Below are 17,244 nucleotides of genomic sequence, written 5' to 3'. Positions count from 1 at the left end.
CACAATGAAGAAATTAATTTGCAGTGGCCAAACCCACCCCGTCCCGCAGCATTCACACTCTGCCACGCGCTGTTTATGGCCTCTCCCCCTGACACGTCTCTACCTCTGCCTCTGCCGCGACTCTGCAGTGTGTGTCTATAGGGGAGGGTGGCGAGCTAAAGGAGCGTGTTGGCGTGAGCAGTGTTGTTGATGTAGATGACAGATGAAGAAAAAATGTTAAATTTGACAAATAACCGCTAAAGTGCAGATGTGGTACTGAGTGCCGGGTATAAAAGTTGTGACGCGTAAGAAGCGTCTCACACGTCCCTTCTCGTTTTTTTAATACACTTGTGAGCATACAGAAGTCTGGATGCAAAATTTGTTAGCTCTAGCTTTTCTGGTCTCTGAGATCCAGGCGCTCATAAGGACGGACATGGCTCAATCGACTCGGCAATTGATGCTGATCAAGACTATATTTACTTTATGGGGTCGGAAACGTTTCCTCCTGTGCGTTACATACAACCGTTATTCCCCACAAATACAATATATGTACCCTATTTACTCTTCAGCATGCATTTACCGGGTATAAAAAGTTGGTTTGGTTCGATTTTGTCGAGTAGTGTAATCGACTTTAGAACCAGTTCTAAGATTGGTTGTTGTTTTTTTTCCAAAAGTACTCTAAAAAGTTAGGAGAAATCAATTTTTTCTAGTGTTTTAAGATTTTATTTTTATGTTTCGATTAATGAGGCGTTCATTTAAATCGTTCGTACAAATGTATGTATCTTTTTATAAACGGCTGAGCTGACCAATCGTCCAAAAATCATATTCTACCGTTAAATACCGTTTGGATTGTTTCTGCCAACTGCTATTTTTGTTTCTACTCCAGTTACAAAGAAAAAGGCCGATTTTGACTTTAATATAGGCGTGACTTCAAAATCTAGCGCAGAAAGAGATGGGATATTAAATGAAAGAAAAGTGCGGTGAAATTAACGCTGACGGAAATTTAATTTCGGAACTACAGGGAATGGGCAATCACGGCTTTAAATCTTTTATACTCGCTACAAGGTTAATTTGCATGTGAATTTATGCAGTTATGTCGAATTTTAATATATTTTATTTAATGCTTAAATTTGTTCACCAAGACGACATTTTAGCCCGTTCTCCTCCGCCAGAGGGCACATACTGCACAAGGCCCAAATAATGAGCCGAAACGAAACTGTCTTTCCCTCGTATCTTCAAAATTGAGGATAACACAGATGTTTGTGGGGGAGGAGGGACCGCTACAAAATGTTGAAGTACTCTTATAAAAATGTGATTTCATTGCAACCTAGATCCAACATGTGGTTGCGCTTGCTTTTATAGCCCATGAGAAAAAATTTAGAACGTTTGGAAATAGTGTGTTTAGTTTGTTTGTACTCAATTTTTAAAATATCCTTGTTTCTCGAATTGATTATTAATGTCTGTGCGGCGGATTACCAAAATAAATTTTGAAACAAATGATGCAGGTCAAAATGGCCGAGTATAAATCCGTGAGCTCTTGTTGAAGTTATTGATATAACCAATAAAAAATAGTTTTTAAAGCCTAAATTAAGTTACTAATTAAGTTAAACAAGTTACTGCTGTTATTCTATTCTCTACTTAAAAAAAATATCCTCCTCTGGATATTTACATATATGGGTCACAAAATATATGAATAAGTTTATGTGTATTATTGACTGGAGCTGTTTAAAGATGTTAATTTATGTTATGATTAAATCTTTTTGACAAGACTATTATGTACATTAATATATTTACTTTATGTCATTTGTTGAACATCCTGAAAAAAATAGCAAATTGCTGTCGTTTAACTTCCTCTGAGCTTATAGTTCATCCCTATTCTTGCCTTTTTTACATGAACATGAGTAACTTAAACTTAGTTTTTCCATTCCTGGCAGAACTTCGACTGGCGATATTAGGCGATTGCTCCATTCTTTAAATAATGTCATATGATAACAATAAATGTGCTGAGGTAGAAGGTTTTCGTCAACAAATTTCCGCGCAGCCAAAGTGATCTCCTTTGCACGCATGTCGTTGTCTCTTGCCCATCTGATTTTGTCTATAACATCGCTAAGATCTCGTTTAATTGGCACATAATGTTTGTACGGAAGCAGTTTGTTATAAAAATGCTCATAATAATGCGATTCTTGTTTAAACACTAAAGAACCACCAGCCAGCAGGTAAGGTAACCGATATGCTGCCACTGCCCCATCAATGTTTAGCTGATATTTATACTAAAAAAATAATAATGAGTGTGATGTAAGGCGATGCTATGTATTTTTACGTACCCTGAAAAACTCCATAAATGATATATGAGGCACTCTGGGACCATATTTTTGTTCTTCATTGCGAAAAAAGAAAAAGTTTGTAATCGATGCGTTGATCATGTCAGGAAATTTCCTCGCCAACTCTATTAAGTTTAGTCTTTCTCGCCTGGAATCTCGTCCGCGGAAGAACCCTTTCTCCTCTTTGTTGTCCCATGGAATATCAGTTTGCTGAACTGAAAGCATATCTAACATGACTCGTCCCATGTTCTCCAACGTCGACTCAGTTATATCATACGTCGGTAACGTAATGTCATAACTATCGTCACTTCCACACCAGGAAAATATAGGATAAGGTCCTGAAGCTCTTTGTTGGCCACCTTTTCTTGAAAGTGGCCAATCACCCAGATTTAAATAAAACTCCATTTCTGGTAATACAACTACACGTGCAAGCGATGATAACGTTGCATCCATAAACATCTTAAAGCCTGTATATTTACCAAAACATTTTCTCCAAATGTGTTGCTTTTTCACTACATAATGGCATAAAGAAATACTTTCAGGGGCGTTATACCGTTTTAATATATTTTCTCTAATTGCGCTAAAGTTTACGCGCTTAAACAAATGTAAGTCCCAAGATATCTGCGAGTCTTTTGAAAATTCTGAGCATCCATTACTTAACAACCAAAGATCTAAGTCCTGTGGGCAATAGCATCGCTCTGAATATACTTTCTTCTGTATATAATATGGAGACTGTGCCACGTGCAAAGAATTATGTTTTACAATAATTTTCATTTGTTCACACCAATCCACAAGCGTGTATCGAACAATAACAGATCCATCTTCGCGGTCAATATAATTTATATTTGATCTGCATTTTCCATCCTTGGAATAGCCGTCTATGCTGACTTCATAATTTTTATGTGTCATGGACATTCTGTGGATAATTTACATTAACACTTTCTTGACGTGCATTTTTGGTATATGTATGTACGTACTTTTTGCCACTATTGTCGATGGCATGAATAAAAAAATACCTTGCTGGCAGAACAATATCGGCAGGCTTGAGTCCAGGCCCCCACACCTGCGATTTTGCCACATCTATTATCTGCTTTTGGCAATTCGAAAACAAGAAAAAAGTTGAGATTACGCAGTATTGAACCGAAATCATTTGTTTTGTTATTTCTCAACAACAAATAGAATTAGCATTAGCGGTGTGAGGTAACCGATAAATTATCTGGCTAGAGATGTGATGTTATTCGATAGAATTTATTCAGGAATTAGTTCTACTCATTGCGATTTAGTCCCAGTTCACAAATGAGCTACATTTTGAGTATGACCAAAGGGAACAAAGTACACACTCTCTAGGTATACTTTCTTGTGTTTGCTTACAAAATGAAATCCGTTACAAATTTCAATTTTGTATGAAAGCAGGAGGAGTGTGTTATTTCAGAGTGGATATGGAGCTTGGAGGACAACAATGCATGGAGAAAGCACCGCATTATTGGATAAGTCCGTTCCGGTGGGACAGAAATGCAATAAAAATGTGTTTTATCTCCTTATAAATGGATAAAATGATTAGAGATTGTGGGATTACTAAATTATAATATCCATATAACCAGTTTTCGTTCGACTTTATTAATAAGTTTTGAAACGTCACCATTGAATGATCTTTTCTAGCCTTCTCGCGCTTGTTTCGATGGTTTCCTTCCTTGTTTCTTATTTCTGTCGACAGAAAATATAAATATTCTTTCTTTCGCTGTATATTTTGTGATGATCTAAGAAACTGCGAAAAGATTGCAGTTAAATGTTCTATGGAACAAAATACAGGGTTGATTTCTTATCGTTAAGCCTAGTATTCAGATCGAAAATCACGTTTGCTAGCAAAAACATTTTGTTTGCAGCAGAGTGTGACCAGAGGTGAAAACAGCATTCCGTACGGTTACACTTCTCAGGCAGATGGGTTGTTTTATTTACCTTTTTGAAAATGTGGGAAAATTGAATAAAAGGTTAATAAAACAATGAATGAAAAATGAATCCATGCAGGAGATTGCTTTTAGTGGGATTGGCGGCTCTGGCATTAGCGCCGACAACTTTGATTAAACACATATCTGCAGGAAAGGAACCAGGACGGTCGTTAGTCTACATATGTATGCATTTGAGTATTATAAATCATATATGTAAATATGTGTACATTTATGGAAACCCATGAAACGATAAACTTTGCATATTCCGCTCGCTCGGGGTCTCGCAGCCTCGCTGTCCACCGGGTAGGTCTTTCCTGCTGTCGAGCGGGCTAGGCGAGGCCTTTGGGCCTGCTTGGGACTACTCCCTGAAGACGTGTCTTTCTCATTCGTTTTTATACCCGGTACTCGAAGAGTAAACAGGGTATATTGTATTTGTGCGAATAACGGTTGTATGTAACGCACAGATGGAAACGTTTCCGACCCCATAAAGTATATATATTCTTGATCAGCATCAATAGCCGAGTCTATGTACATATGTCTGTCTGTCTGTCCGTCTGTCCGTCTTGTTTGTCGGCTAGTTCTCAGAGACTATAACAGCTAGAGCCACCAAATGTTGGCTCCAGACTGCTGTATGCTCACACTGAAACGTGTATTTCAAAAATGAGCCACGCCCCCGCAAAAGAACGAAAACCTCCCAAATCTACAATTTCGAAGATAACAGAAAACTAAAAACATATCTATCAGATCACCAAATTGGGATACGATTGGATCATTATTATAGCCACAATGAAGAAATTAATTTGCAGTGGCCAAACCCACCCCGTCCCGCAGCATTCACACTCTGCTTCGCGCTGTTTATGGCCTCTGCCCCTGACACGGCTCTGCCTCTGCCTCTGCCGCGACTCTGCAGTGTGTGTCTATAGGGGAGGGGGGCGAGCTAAAGGAGCGTGTTGGCGTGAGCAGTGTTGTTGATGTACATAGATGACAGATGAAGAAAATATGTAAAATTTGACAAATAACCGCTAAAGTGCAGATGTAGTACTGAGTGCCGGGTATAAAAGTTGTGACGCGTAAGAAGCGTCTCACACGTGCCTTCTCGTTTTTTTTTTTTTTGTATTATTAATATTTTTTAGCATTCTGATCCCGCGAGATGTAGAGAAGGGGAACGGTCAGCCCGGGCAGAGATCCACGTTGCCCAGGTATGGCCTCATTAGAACAGGGCGCTGCCATTTCGCTGAGCTCTCCGTTCACGACTGGGCTAGTTTTTATACCGGGCCCCCAGCCAGGCTGACTCTCGGCACGGGTCGAATGACACCTTAGTCCGGACCGGTTTAAGGTGGGTGGGTGGTATGTGGGGAGGGGAAGTGTGTGAGCTACTTATACGAGGCGTTACCACAAGCGCATCGTCAGTGTTGCTCCTGCGCGAACAACCGCTGGCTGTCCGGGGCTGCTTATTTCGGTACTTTCCTCAGAGACAACTGTGTTGAGATTCTTTGGGATGTCCGCTTATTCACAGCTGAACTTCCTACCAAGGTAGGCCGTTCGCTATCCGCAACCTGCGACCCGTCCGGTGGCCTCAGCTAGGCCCCCTTGAGCCACCTCACGCTCGTTTGATACGTCGGAACTTAAGATTCTAAAGAGACCCAATTCTTTAATGCGGGGTTTTGATCTCCGGACATGACGCTGTTTTGCTGATATATCTTAGGCATTTTCACCTAAAGCCCAGTACTAAGATGCGCAAAATTTCCGGTCGACCAAATCAGTGATGATATTCCCATGCAAAAGCCTATGCTGATAGGCAAACACGCAAAGAGGCTTGGTGCCCCCTATAACGACTTCTGTCGCAGATGTAGAGACGATGACGAGGAGGAGACAGTGGAACATATGTTCTGCTCTTGTCCGGCTCCCAGTAGAAGAAGGCTAAAATATCTAGGCTCACCTTTTCTAAACGACATTTCAGAAATGGCTACTATAGGCCCCAGGCAGATAGCAAACTTTGTAAGAGCATCTGGATGGAAGCACTGCTGACACCGTGTCAAACGGGAGGAGAAGAGGAGTAGATCCAAGTGGAATCACAAGGGGCCGAAACCGGCCTAAGTGTGTCGGGATTGTGAAATCTCGACAACCGCCTCAACCTAACCTAACCTAGAATCTTAACTTTAGATGCAGCAGATAATGGGAAATTCTTTGGCAGCAGAATTTCACATTGGCGGCTGTCCAAAAATTAGAACCGACCAATTTAATGCATTAGCGGCTGTAAAATTAGAACGTTTGGTTCTAATTTCTGGAAGATTTTGTGTATTGCCTAGGCAGCTTTGCTATTTCGGCAGAATTAAAACTATAACTGGGAGTCCCCGAGGTATTCGTGGTGTTAAAACGCTTAATACGCTTTTTCAAATGTATGTCAGATGCTTACTGAAGGTCAAATTACAATTAAAAATCTTTACCCTGAAGAAGTGACAACATTTTTAAATGTTTTTCTATGAATAAAGTGAAATTCTATAAATTTTTGAATTATATTAATGAACAACTCTATTTGTGGAGTAGATATCGGGCATTACATTTTTGAATGAATTATGGTTTTTATTCTATGGAGGAATTTTTATACCCGGTACTCGAAGAGTAAATAGGGCATATTTTATTTGTGCACAAAGTGGATGTATGTAACGCACAGAAGGAAACGTTTCCGACCCCATATATATTCTTGATCAGCATCAATAGCCGAGTCTAGGTCTGTCTGTCTGTCCGTCTTGTTTGTCGGCTAGTTCTCAGAGACTATAAGAGCTAGAGCCACCAACTTTTGCATCCAGACTTTTGTATGCTCACACTGTTACAAGTGTATTTCCGCCCCCGCAAAAGGGCGAAAACCTAACAAAGCTACAATTTTGAAGATAAAATAAAACTAAAAACGCCATTCCGTTGGGAAGGACCATTAAGATCCGATTGGATCATTATTAAAGCCACAATGAAGAAATTAATTTTCAGTGGCTAAACCCACCCTGTTCTGCAGCTTTTGTTGTTTTTTTTCACATTTTCCGATTCACACTCTGCTTCTGCAGTGTGCGGCCTCTGCCTCTGCGCGTCTCTGCCTCTGCAGTGGATTTGCAGTGTGCGGCTCTAGGGGAGGGGGGCTAGCGAAAATAAGGATGGCGTGAGAAGTTATGTAGATGTAGATGACAGACATAGCTAAAATTTAAAATGTCAAATGTAAAATTCGAAAAAAAAAAAACTTTACAGTACAGGTACACTGACTGTTCGTCGGCTAGTTCTCAGAGACTATAAGAGCTAGAGCCACCAAATTTTGGCACCAGACTGCTGTATGCTCACACTGAAACCAGTGTATTTCAAAAATGAGCCCCGCCCCCTTCCGCCCCCGCAAAAGGGCGAAAACCTCCCAAATCTACAATTTCGAAGATAACAGAAAACTAAAAACGTCATTCCGTAGGAAATGACCATATCTATCAGATCACCAAATTGGGATCCGATTGGATCATTATTATAGCCACAATGGAGAAATTCAGTGGCCAAAAACACCCCGTCCCGCAGCTTATAGCAGCACACTCTGATTCGCGTAGTTTATGGCCTCTGCCCCTCACACGTCTCTGCCGCTGCCTCTGCCGCATCCTCTGCCGCGACTCTGCCCTGACTCTGCAGTGTGTGTTTCTAGGGGAGGGTGGCGAGCTAAAGGAGCGTGTTGGCGTGAGTAGTGTTGTTGATGTAGATGACAGATGAAGAAAATATGTGAAATTTGACAAATAACCGCTAAGTTGCAGATGTAGTACTGAGTGCCGGGTATAAAAGTTGTGACGCGTAAGAAGCGTCTCACACGTCCCTTCTCGTTTTTTTTCGATATGAGTACAGATTATGCGCGACAATATTTCTTATCGGTCCGATTCGAAGATCACTTTAGCGGTAGTAGTACCGCGTCAGCCCCAGGTCTGCTGAACAGCATGATGGTGGTGCAGATCATTCTGCGGTTTCTGGAGGAGAAGGCGGTATACGTCGCCCTTATGCAGGAGCCCTTGATCGTCAGTGAAAGGGTTCGGGGACTGATTGGTCGCGGATACCGTCCAACCTGTATCGTGGTAAGAAATGAGCTTTATGTTTTCTTTTCTTTCAGGTTCAACACTCCAGACCTAACTGTGGCACTATGCGAGAGGAGTTACGGGAGGATCCTATACCTAGCCTTAAGTCACTAAGGCTTTACAGGGGCTGTCTCAAATCCTTACCGATTAGTCGACCCCAAAGTCCAACCTCAACCAGTGGTGGACTGAGCGAAATCAGAACGGGTATCGAGGAAACTCTTCAACATGAAAAAGTGATGAACACACAAGAAAGCTGGGACTAATGCTGCCACAGCTTCAATCTCTACAAGAACTATAGAAAAGGAAAAGGGGCAGCCTTCTGCGATGCCATCGACGGCACTACTGAAGCCTCAAGGCTTCGACGGGTACTGTCAAAGGCATCAAGCACACCAGGCCTGCTCCGCAACCTGGACGGTGCTTTCGTAGAAAGCAGCCAAGAGTCCCTAGAACTCCTCATGAGTACCCACTTCCCTCCGAAGGGTGGAGGGAGGTGAGAGTGTCTCCAAGGTTGGTAAGATAAAACGCATCTCCCCAAAAGACTACAGACCCATCAGCCTGTCATTTGGTTTTCTGTAAACGACTCCGTTCTCTTGAATCTGGTTCTGAACGACCTTATTCTTCGGATACAAGGTCACCTACGCGGAAGATCTATTAGAACAGGTAACGGGAAAGTACCTGCCCATAATTGGTGATCTTTTAGAATCTGCACTAGGAATGACCGCCGAATGGGTACGCCAGAACTGTATAGCGGTCAATCCTCAAAAAACTGAATTGGTGCTCCTAGAATATGGTAGCTTTCTTACTTCAGTAGGAAGACTTTTACAACCGCATATAATTCTCTGGATGTATAAAGCGATAATTAGAACCATCCTGACATACGGAGGCCTCGTATGGTGGGAAGCGGTTAACACCTAATCTCACCTGGAGAACCTGCGTAGAGTCCAGCGGACAGCATTCCTGGGGATCTCCGGATCTCTCAAATCCACCCAACAGGCGGCTCTTGACACTATGTTAGATCTGGGACCAATAGACCTGCACATAAAGTGTAAGGCAGAGACTAGTGCTGTGAGGCCACTAGCCATGCAGTTCTTTGGGCCAACGCTGTCTGGCCACGCCACTGTTCTCCGTAAGGAAGAAGGTGGAAAGGTCGGTCAGAGTGACTACTGTGTTTCGGAATTCTCAAGGAAAAGGAACTTCAAGAAAGAGCCGAGGCGAAATACTGCGATCGGACAGAATCGGACGATCTCCATCTTCACAAATGGTTCTGAAACAGCCGAAGAGACAGGCGCTGGAATCTACTCTGAGGAGCTAGCAACCAGCATATCCTTACGACCACCAGACTGGTGCAGTCTATTCCATGCTGAGATATATGCAGTCTGGCAATCGGCATAGTTGTTAAACATCCTGGATATACCTCCGAATAACATAGCAATCTGCGTCGAAAGCCAGGCTGCTATCAATGCCCTGTATCCTGCAAGACCACAAGCAGACTAGTTCGCGATACGCTGGACGCTCTAAACCGGAGCAGAGCGCTCTCAATCACACTCACGTTGGTCTCGGGTCACACTGCTCCAGAACTGGAACTGGAAAACACCCTCTGACACAGGATAACATCCAATGACGAGTGTGGCCATCACAATGGGCAGTACTGACTCCGAGTGACCTCGGCTTGACCGATCAGCCCAATAAACCTAACCTAACCTAGTTGACGCTACTTCGCGCCAAAAACGTCACAAAAAAGACTGTCTCAGGATAAAATCACGTACAAAATCGTATTTTTACCGTTTTTTTACGAGAGGTAGCGTACCTTAAATCGATATAAAACCCAAAATGCTCAAAAGCGCAGAGAATGACTTCCCACAAAGATTAAGAAATATCCAATGATGGCCAAAATAATATCAGAAAACCAAAAATATGTACATATATTTATTATTTTAAATCAAAGTTAAAAAAAAGTATCAAACCATATATGTACATACATATGTACATCTGGTAATAAAGAACTTTTCCATTCGAAAAAGCATATTGATGCAGTTGAAAACGGGACCCAAACACTTGCCACGTGGATTGCCAACTGGGAAATATTAAGTTTTTCAAATGAAACGAGTAGGAAACGGTACTCGGTCAGTATGAAATTATAGTTCGTTCTCTTTCGTAGTGACCAGACGAGTTCTTGTTTTGCGCTCCGTATTTTCCTTTCTATTTTGTATAAACGTCCAATTTATAAGCGTAACGGTCTGTATTACAGTTTTGAGGCATGTCGGTTTGTCGAGAATGACATGGTCACGTTTATTAGGCAGACGCAAAAGGGCTTTAAGGAGCTGGGCTCAGAACGATCGGCTTCTAGCCATGGAGTCTCAATTCAGCGGTTTAAACTGCTGTTCGAGTCTGATAGGCGCAACAAAGTCACTCCACGGGATCTGCAAGTCCTTTGACCGCTTGCTACTGATCTCCGTCTCACCGTCTCCGTCCATTCCGATAGTGAAGCAGCTAATTTCGTTTGCAAATCCAAGGCAACGACAGCCGTTGGTGATCCAGTTTCGGCTACCAAATCGATCATCTCGGAGAACATGGAGCCAGTTACGACTGTAGCGTCCGTTTCCCTGGAGTCCGCTCTAAGCCCCTTATGTATCGCATCTATTTTGATCCCACCAACCAATAAACGTCCCGGACCACCGGATATTGCCGTCACAGCTACCAAAATGGTGCCAAAATGAACCTGGTAGGAGTTTTACCAAAGCGCCAAGTTTTATGTCACTCGGCTTATCCCTGACCTCCCTGACCGCTTTTATACAAAGCAAAATAAAAGCCGATGGCTTAAAGGTCGAGAAGTTTAATTTATCTTATGAAAGGGAGAGATGATTTTCTCAGTCAATCTCCGCTATCTGATAAAGACCATATACTAGTTATTGGTGATTTCAACCTGCCAGGTACTGTTTGGTCTTCGGTTAACCTTGTGCCCATGACACGACATGACTTTATTGATGGCTTAGACCTGCCCCTGTCTCAAGTCATCCATGTAAAAAACTCTTTGGGTCGATTGCTTGATCTGTGCTTTGTCTCGGATCCGACCGTTCCGTTGCTAACACGGGCACTTCCGCTCACTATACCTGAAGACTTCTATTATCCTACTTTCAAATTGTCGGTAGATATTGGAATTACTTTATCGGATCGTGCGGGTAGGCTATCTGAACGCATCCGCTGCTTTCGTAAAGCCAAGTTTATGAAGCTCAATAATTTAATTAGGGATTTTGATTGGTCCGCTCTGTACTTGTGCACTGACGTTATTGAAGGCACAAACATTTTTAAACCCTCTAAGAGTAAATAGGGTATATTGTATTTGTTCACAAAGTGGATGTATGTAACCCACAGAAGGAAACGTTTCCGATCCATAAAGTATATACATCCTTTATCAGCATCAATAGCCGAGTCGATAAAGCCATGTCTGTCTGTCCGTTTGTCCGTCTTGTCGGCTAGTTCTCAGAGACTATAAGAGCAAGAGCCACCAAATTTAGGTGGTATTTTGGTAGTCGCTAAAAGAGCGTGTTGGCGTGAGATGTTATGTAGATGTAGATGGAATTATTGATGGAATGATATCGTCTTCTCCAGCTGAATTTAAGTAAGTCATATTTGGACAATCTTCTTTAAGCATTCTGCTGGCACTTCATAAAGCAACAAACCGTTATATGTTAGTTTTTACAAAAGCACACGACGAAAACTAATTTATGTTTGGGTGTCTTGGCTGTTTTGCATTAATGCTGGATTTATAATGCAGAAGAATCTCGCAAACTAGAACTATGGCTAAGCTGCATTTTCCAGTAATAAGAACCACACATTGTGAAATACTTCGTTAGAATTATTATACAAGTCGATTCTTGTGAAATACTTCGTCAGTTACGTCAGTACTTATCAATCTTTTCCAAAATATCTTGGAAAATAACTATAGTGTCCGCAACCCGCTATTTTACAATATTTACCGCATTTGGCTGTGGAAAAACGCTAGATCTAGTGGGAAAATTTGCAACGCTGACTGTGAGTGCTCAGTTCCCCACTGCCAATGTGTGCAGATCTGCTGGCAAAAATAGTTTTTCCAGAGCAGGTGGCAGCCCAGAGGGTGTTGTTTAGAATGCCTCCCCTGGAAATTGAAGAAACCACAGAAGCACTAATCCTCGAAGCTTTTAATCGGACCGAAGGCGGCAAAGCACCAGACCCTGACGGGGTGGCTAATGCCGTACTCCGCACAGTAGTTGAGGCAAGTCCACAAAGTTTGTGGATCTTTTCGATGCGTGCATATCAGAAAGAATCTTCCCCAGCCTATTGAAGCGAGAACGGCTTGACAACACAAACGCAACAAGCCGACCGAGGAGCTACCACAGACACATCACTAGACACAGTGGGTAAGATCATCGAGTGCGTAATCCACACAAGGCTGGAGGAAGTTTTAACGTGTTAACTCTCACCGATAAAGTACAACAAGCTTTAAACGGCACCCGGTGGATGTATGGGAGCAAAGATTACTGCATAGTGGCAACACTTGACATTCAAAATGCGTTTAATTCTGCAAGTTGGGACCGCGTTGGGAGACCAATTGCGAGCCAAAACATGGCTATCTTGGAGGGGTCTAGCGTTATCCGCCCACAAAACATAATCCACAGCAATAAGGTAGGTGAGACGACCACAATCAGAGTAGGCTACTCCACAATTACCTACTGGTACAAGCCAGAAGTACCTGGGGGTGAAGATAGAGCATAGGCGGCAACACGGAGGCCAAATAAGAAAAGGCGGAAGCTCCTAGCCAGTGTTGTTAGCTCGAAGCTCTTGTATGCGGCACCGATAAGGGATGATGCATTGAGCCAAGAAACATATGCCAGTAAATGCAACTCTGAACAGAGACTGTGCACCCTGAGAGTGTGCTATGGATTCAGAACAATTTCCCAACTCGCAGAAGCCGCAGGGATCAGATAATGACCCGGAGACCAGAGGTGTCGCTATCACTGACCTGTGGAGTTGGACCGAGCCCAAGTACAAGGAATACCACCTGACCCAATTGTTGGCAGGACATGGGTGCTTTAAGTCCTACCTGCTCAGGTTTAAGAACGAGCCTGACCAGTTCTAAAACTGACAAAAAATTTCCTCCTATCAAAATGTGTTCGAAACGAGAAGGGACGTGTGGGACGCTTCTTACGCGTCACAACTTTTATACCTGGCACTCAGTACGACATCTGTACCTTAGTTTTTTGTCAAATTTTAAATTTTTTCTTCATCTGTCTACATCTACATCTAAAACACTTCTCACGCCAACACGCTTCTTTAGCTCGCCACCTTCCCTACAGCCACACACTGCAGACTCATGGCAGAGGCAGAGACGCGGCAGAGGCAGTGGCCGTATACTGCAGAAGCAGAGTGTGAATGAGAGAATATGAATAAAACAAATATAAACTGCGGGACGGGGTGGGTTTAGCCACTGCAAATTAATTACTTCATTCTGTCTATAATAATGGTCTAACCGGATCCCAATTTGGTGAACTGATAGATATGGTCCTTTCCTACAGAATGGCGTTTAGGTTTCCTTTATCTTAAAAATTGTGGGCTTGGGAGGTTTTCGCCCTTTTGCGGGGGCGGGAGGGGGCGGGGCTCATTTTTGAAATACACTTGTAACAGTGTGAGCATACAGAAGTAAGGACGCAAAATTTGGTGGCTCGAGCTTTTATAGTCTCTGAGATCCAGGCGCTCAACAAGACGGACGGACAGACGGACATAGACTCGGCTATTGATGCTGATCAAGAATATATATACTTTATGGGGTCGGAAACGTTTCCTTCTGTGCGTCACATACAACCGTTATTCGCCCAAATACAATATACCCTATTTACTCTTCGAGTACCGGGTATAAAAATGAAATAAATGATGGTAGTTCGCTAGACCGCGGGAGGGGTAGCCGGAGCCTTCCAGAAAAATGAAGTAATAAAGGCCCATTAAATCTATTTAATTGATTTAATTATATGAATCTAAAAATGATTTTATTATTGCTCCTTCGCCAAAGAAAGCGCTGCTAGACCCATGTAATATAAATTCATAATATTTGTTTTTGGGTTGCGTATTTAATTTATCTTCATAAAATGTTCTAAATTAATGTTAAGTCAAGTATTTGCTTGGGGAGGTCTTGTACTCAGATCCGAAAACACGTTTGATAGCAAACTTTTCTAGCGGCAGAAGGTGAAAACAGCATTCTTTTCAGGAAGCTGTTTTGTTTTGTCTACTTTTCATAAAACAATGAAAGCAAAATGTATCTGTTGGAAGCAGCCGACCTTTTTCGGCAACTCTGAATCCACATTTACGACAATTATTCTCCGTATTTAGTTTTTAATAATTTTGTTTATTATTCTACGTTTTTGTACAATTTAAAGGGGCGTGGCCGTGAACTGTGATTCGGTGTGTTAAACTTTACAAAATTTGAGAGCTCTTTTCTGAATATAACGGGTTCGCGTTGGACATAGAAAATAATTGGACTGTTCGGAGAGATGCGCGGCGATCGACAATATTTTAGACTGGTATAAGAAAAGGGCAAAGCACTGCAATATAAGCAGTACGAAGGGTGCATACATATGCGTGCGCTTCTATGCCCTGTGAGAGCGAGCGATGAGCGAGACAATAGCATATTAATATAAGAGAGAATAAAGAGAGTGTAAATATAAACAAGGCGAGCTGATCTTAATAATTATATACTTGCTGCTGCTCCGAACATACTCCCCCCCGTTGAAAGACCTGGGCTTTTAACAGGATCCTCAACGGGTAGGACGCACAGCTTGTTGACAGCTCGACGATCCTGCACTCGATCCTTTGGTAGGTCAGCCATGATGTGTTCCACCAGACGAGTTCTGGATTTGCAGCATATGACAAATTTCCGCAACGCTCGAGAAACGGTTTTCATGCCGCCGATGGGCATCGCTCCAAGTAGCGCCTGTGGACCAGCATGATGATGTTTTCGATGAAAGTGATTTATTATGGCGATCGTCAATGGATGATCACTGGGCAAAATGATTGTGTGACGAGCATCGAAGCCGAGAGTTGAGTGTTCAGAGTTGAGTTAAGACCAAAGTCGTCTATAAACGGCGACACCGATAAGATACTGCTAGAGAACTCCACGCAGTTCCCCTTTCGCACTGCACAGTACTCAGGGTGAAGGTGGGCGAGTTGAACGATTCGATGAAGCAATTTCGATCCTTTTCATAGTTTTTTAGACGAGAGATGCGGTGATTTCGTACCACTGTTGAACTTCTGAACGTATCCAAAAAGGCGCATCATAACTCCGAATGAGTTAATGTGCTTTAACGAAAACGAGATGTTGACACGCTCAGATGATAAACGACGAGAGAGTGGGGGCCTAGTGCCCGCCACCAGGCGAGTGTTATTAACGAAATGCTCCTCGCAATGATGCTCTTCCTTTGCTGCCCTAGTGATCGGCCCAAAGGTGTGCTCCACTTCCCAAAATTGATGAATCAACTCATCGAGCCGAGTGTCTGTGATTGGTGTCATCCGAAGATTTGGTAGTACTGAACGAAGATGTGCTGTGGGCGAAATGCACGCCCGAGTGCCAGGAAGCCACAGTTCCCTCAGTTCCCTCAGCCAGCCCACCGATGCGTCAGCCTTCTCCAACCCAAATATCCCTCTGATGTGTGTCTGCAAAATAAACCGTTTATTGTCAAAGCGACGCTTTAAAATATCTAATGCCACGATATAATTAGCCTCATTTATCTCCAGCTTTTCAATAGGGGTCAGCTCGGACTCCTTGTCAATAATCGCGGTGAACATTGAGAAGAAATTGGTCCACTCCGTATAAATTCCACGGAATTTTGGCAGCTCTAGCTGAGGTAACCGAGATCGACTGGCCATAACGACGATTGATTGGGATGCACTTGAGCTGGAGTTTATTGTGGAACAATTCCTAGTGCTGGACCGACTTCCAAGCTCGCGCTGGAGAATGGTCCGCAATGATAATACGGACGCGTCAAACCGTGCAGGTATTTCACTGGACATGGACTCAAAATCCGCGTCCTCTAAGCTGGTGTGTGCCACAACAAAATTTGTTTTAAGCTCTGTCAGTGATTCCAGCAGTCCGCGCTAGTCGTACTCATCCATTTGGCACAGCTTCTCAATATCCATATCCGTGCGTATTGATTCTAGCCTATCGAAAATATATCTAGTTTTCCACTTCAAAAATGTAATCTGGGACGCAGGGAATTGTGTGCTGTGTGCTGCGTTGGCGCTGAAGCTTCCACCACTTGGAGCAGCGTCAAATGCTACCGACTCGATATGTGTTTCACCAGCCTCATTTGCCATAGCAAACGATACACTTTTTCTATTATTTTTCCTATTTCCCATTTTTATACCCGGTACTCGAAGAGTAAATAGGGTATATTGTATTTGTGCGAATAACGGTTGTATGTAACGCACAGAAGGAAACGTTTTCGACCCCATAAAGTATATACATATATTCTTGATCAGCATCAATGGCCGAGTCTATGTCTGTCTGTCTGTCTGTCCGTCTGTCCGTCCTGATGAGCGCCTAGTACTCTCAGAGACCATAAGAGCTAGAGCCACCAAATTTTGCATCCAGACTTCTGTATGCTCACACTGTTACAAGTGTATTTCAAAAATGAGCCATGCCTCCGCAAAAGGGCGAAAACCTCCCAAATCTACAATTTTGAAGATAACAGAAAACTAAAAACGCCATTCCGTAGGGAATGACCATATCTATCAGATCACAAAACGGATACGATTGGATCATTATTATAGCCACAATGAAGAAATTAATTTGCAGTGGCCAAACCCACCCCGTCCCGCAGCTTATATTTGTTTTTTTCACATTCTGTCATTCACACTCTGCTTCGCGCTGTTTATGGCCTCTGCCCC

The 17,244-nt window shown here is 42.7% G+C and overlaps 1 protein-coding gene across 6 annotated transcripts in view; it reads right to left on the bottom strand.

Annotated features, from left to right (window-relative positions):
- LOC117892558 (protein O-glucosyltransferase 2) overlaps nt 1–17,244 on the bottom strand; it is a 74,359-nt gene that overhangs the window by 32,640 nt on the left and 24,475 nt on the right. The window contains exons 1-3 of one of the 6 annotated variants that reach the window (XM_034798875.1): nt 3,278–3,512; nt 2,304–3,216; nt 1,823–2,249 (exon numbers count right to left, since the gene is read on the bottom strand). The exons of 4 other annotated variants lie outside the window; for them this stretch is intronic. In XM_034798875.1, the coding sequence (XP_034654766.1) occupies nt 1,839–2,249; nt 2,304–3,216; nt 3,278–3,450 (1,497 nt within the window). In that variant the 5' untranslated portion in view covers nt 3,451–3,512 and the 3' untranslated portion in view covers nt 1,823–1,838. Of the gene's footprint in view, nt 1–1,822; nt 2,250–2,303; nt 3,217–3,277; nt 3,513–17,244 lie in introns of those variants that run through there. One more of the 6 variants, XM_034798874.1, reaches the window with a different exon arrangement.

Source organism: Drosophila subobscura, chromosome E (genome assembly GCF_008121235.1).
Source record: "Drosophila subobscura isolate 14011-0131.10 chromosome E, UCBerk_Dsub_1.0, whole genome shotgun sequence".
In the NCBI taxonomy this organism is placed as follows: domain Eukaryota; kingdom Metazoa; phylum Arthropoda; class Insecta; order Diptera; family Drosophilidae; genus Drosophila; species Drosophila subobscura.
Note: the sequence above shows the minus strand (reverse complement) of the source record. Positions and strands in the feature narration are given on the sequence as shown.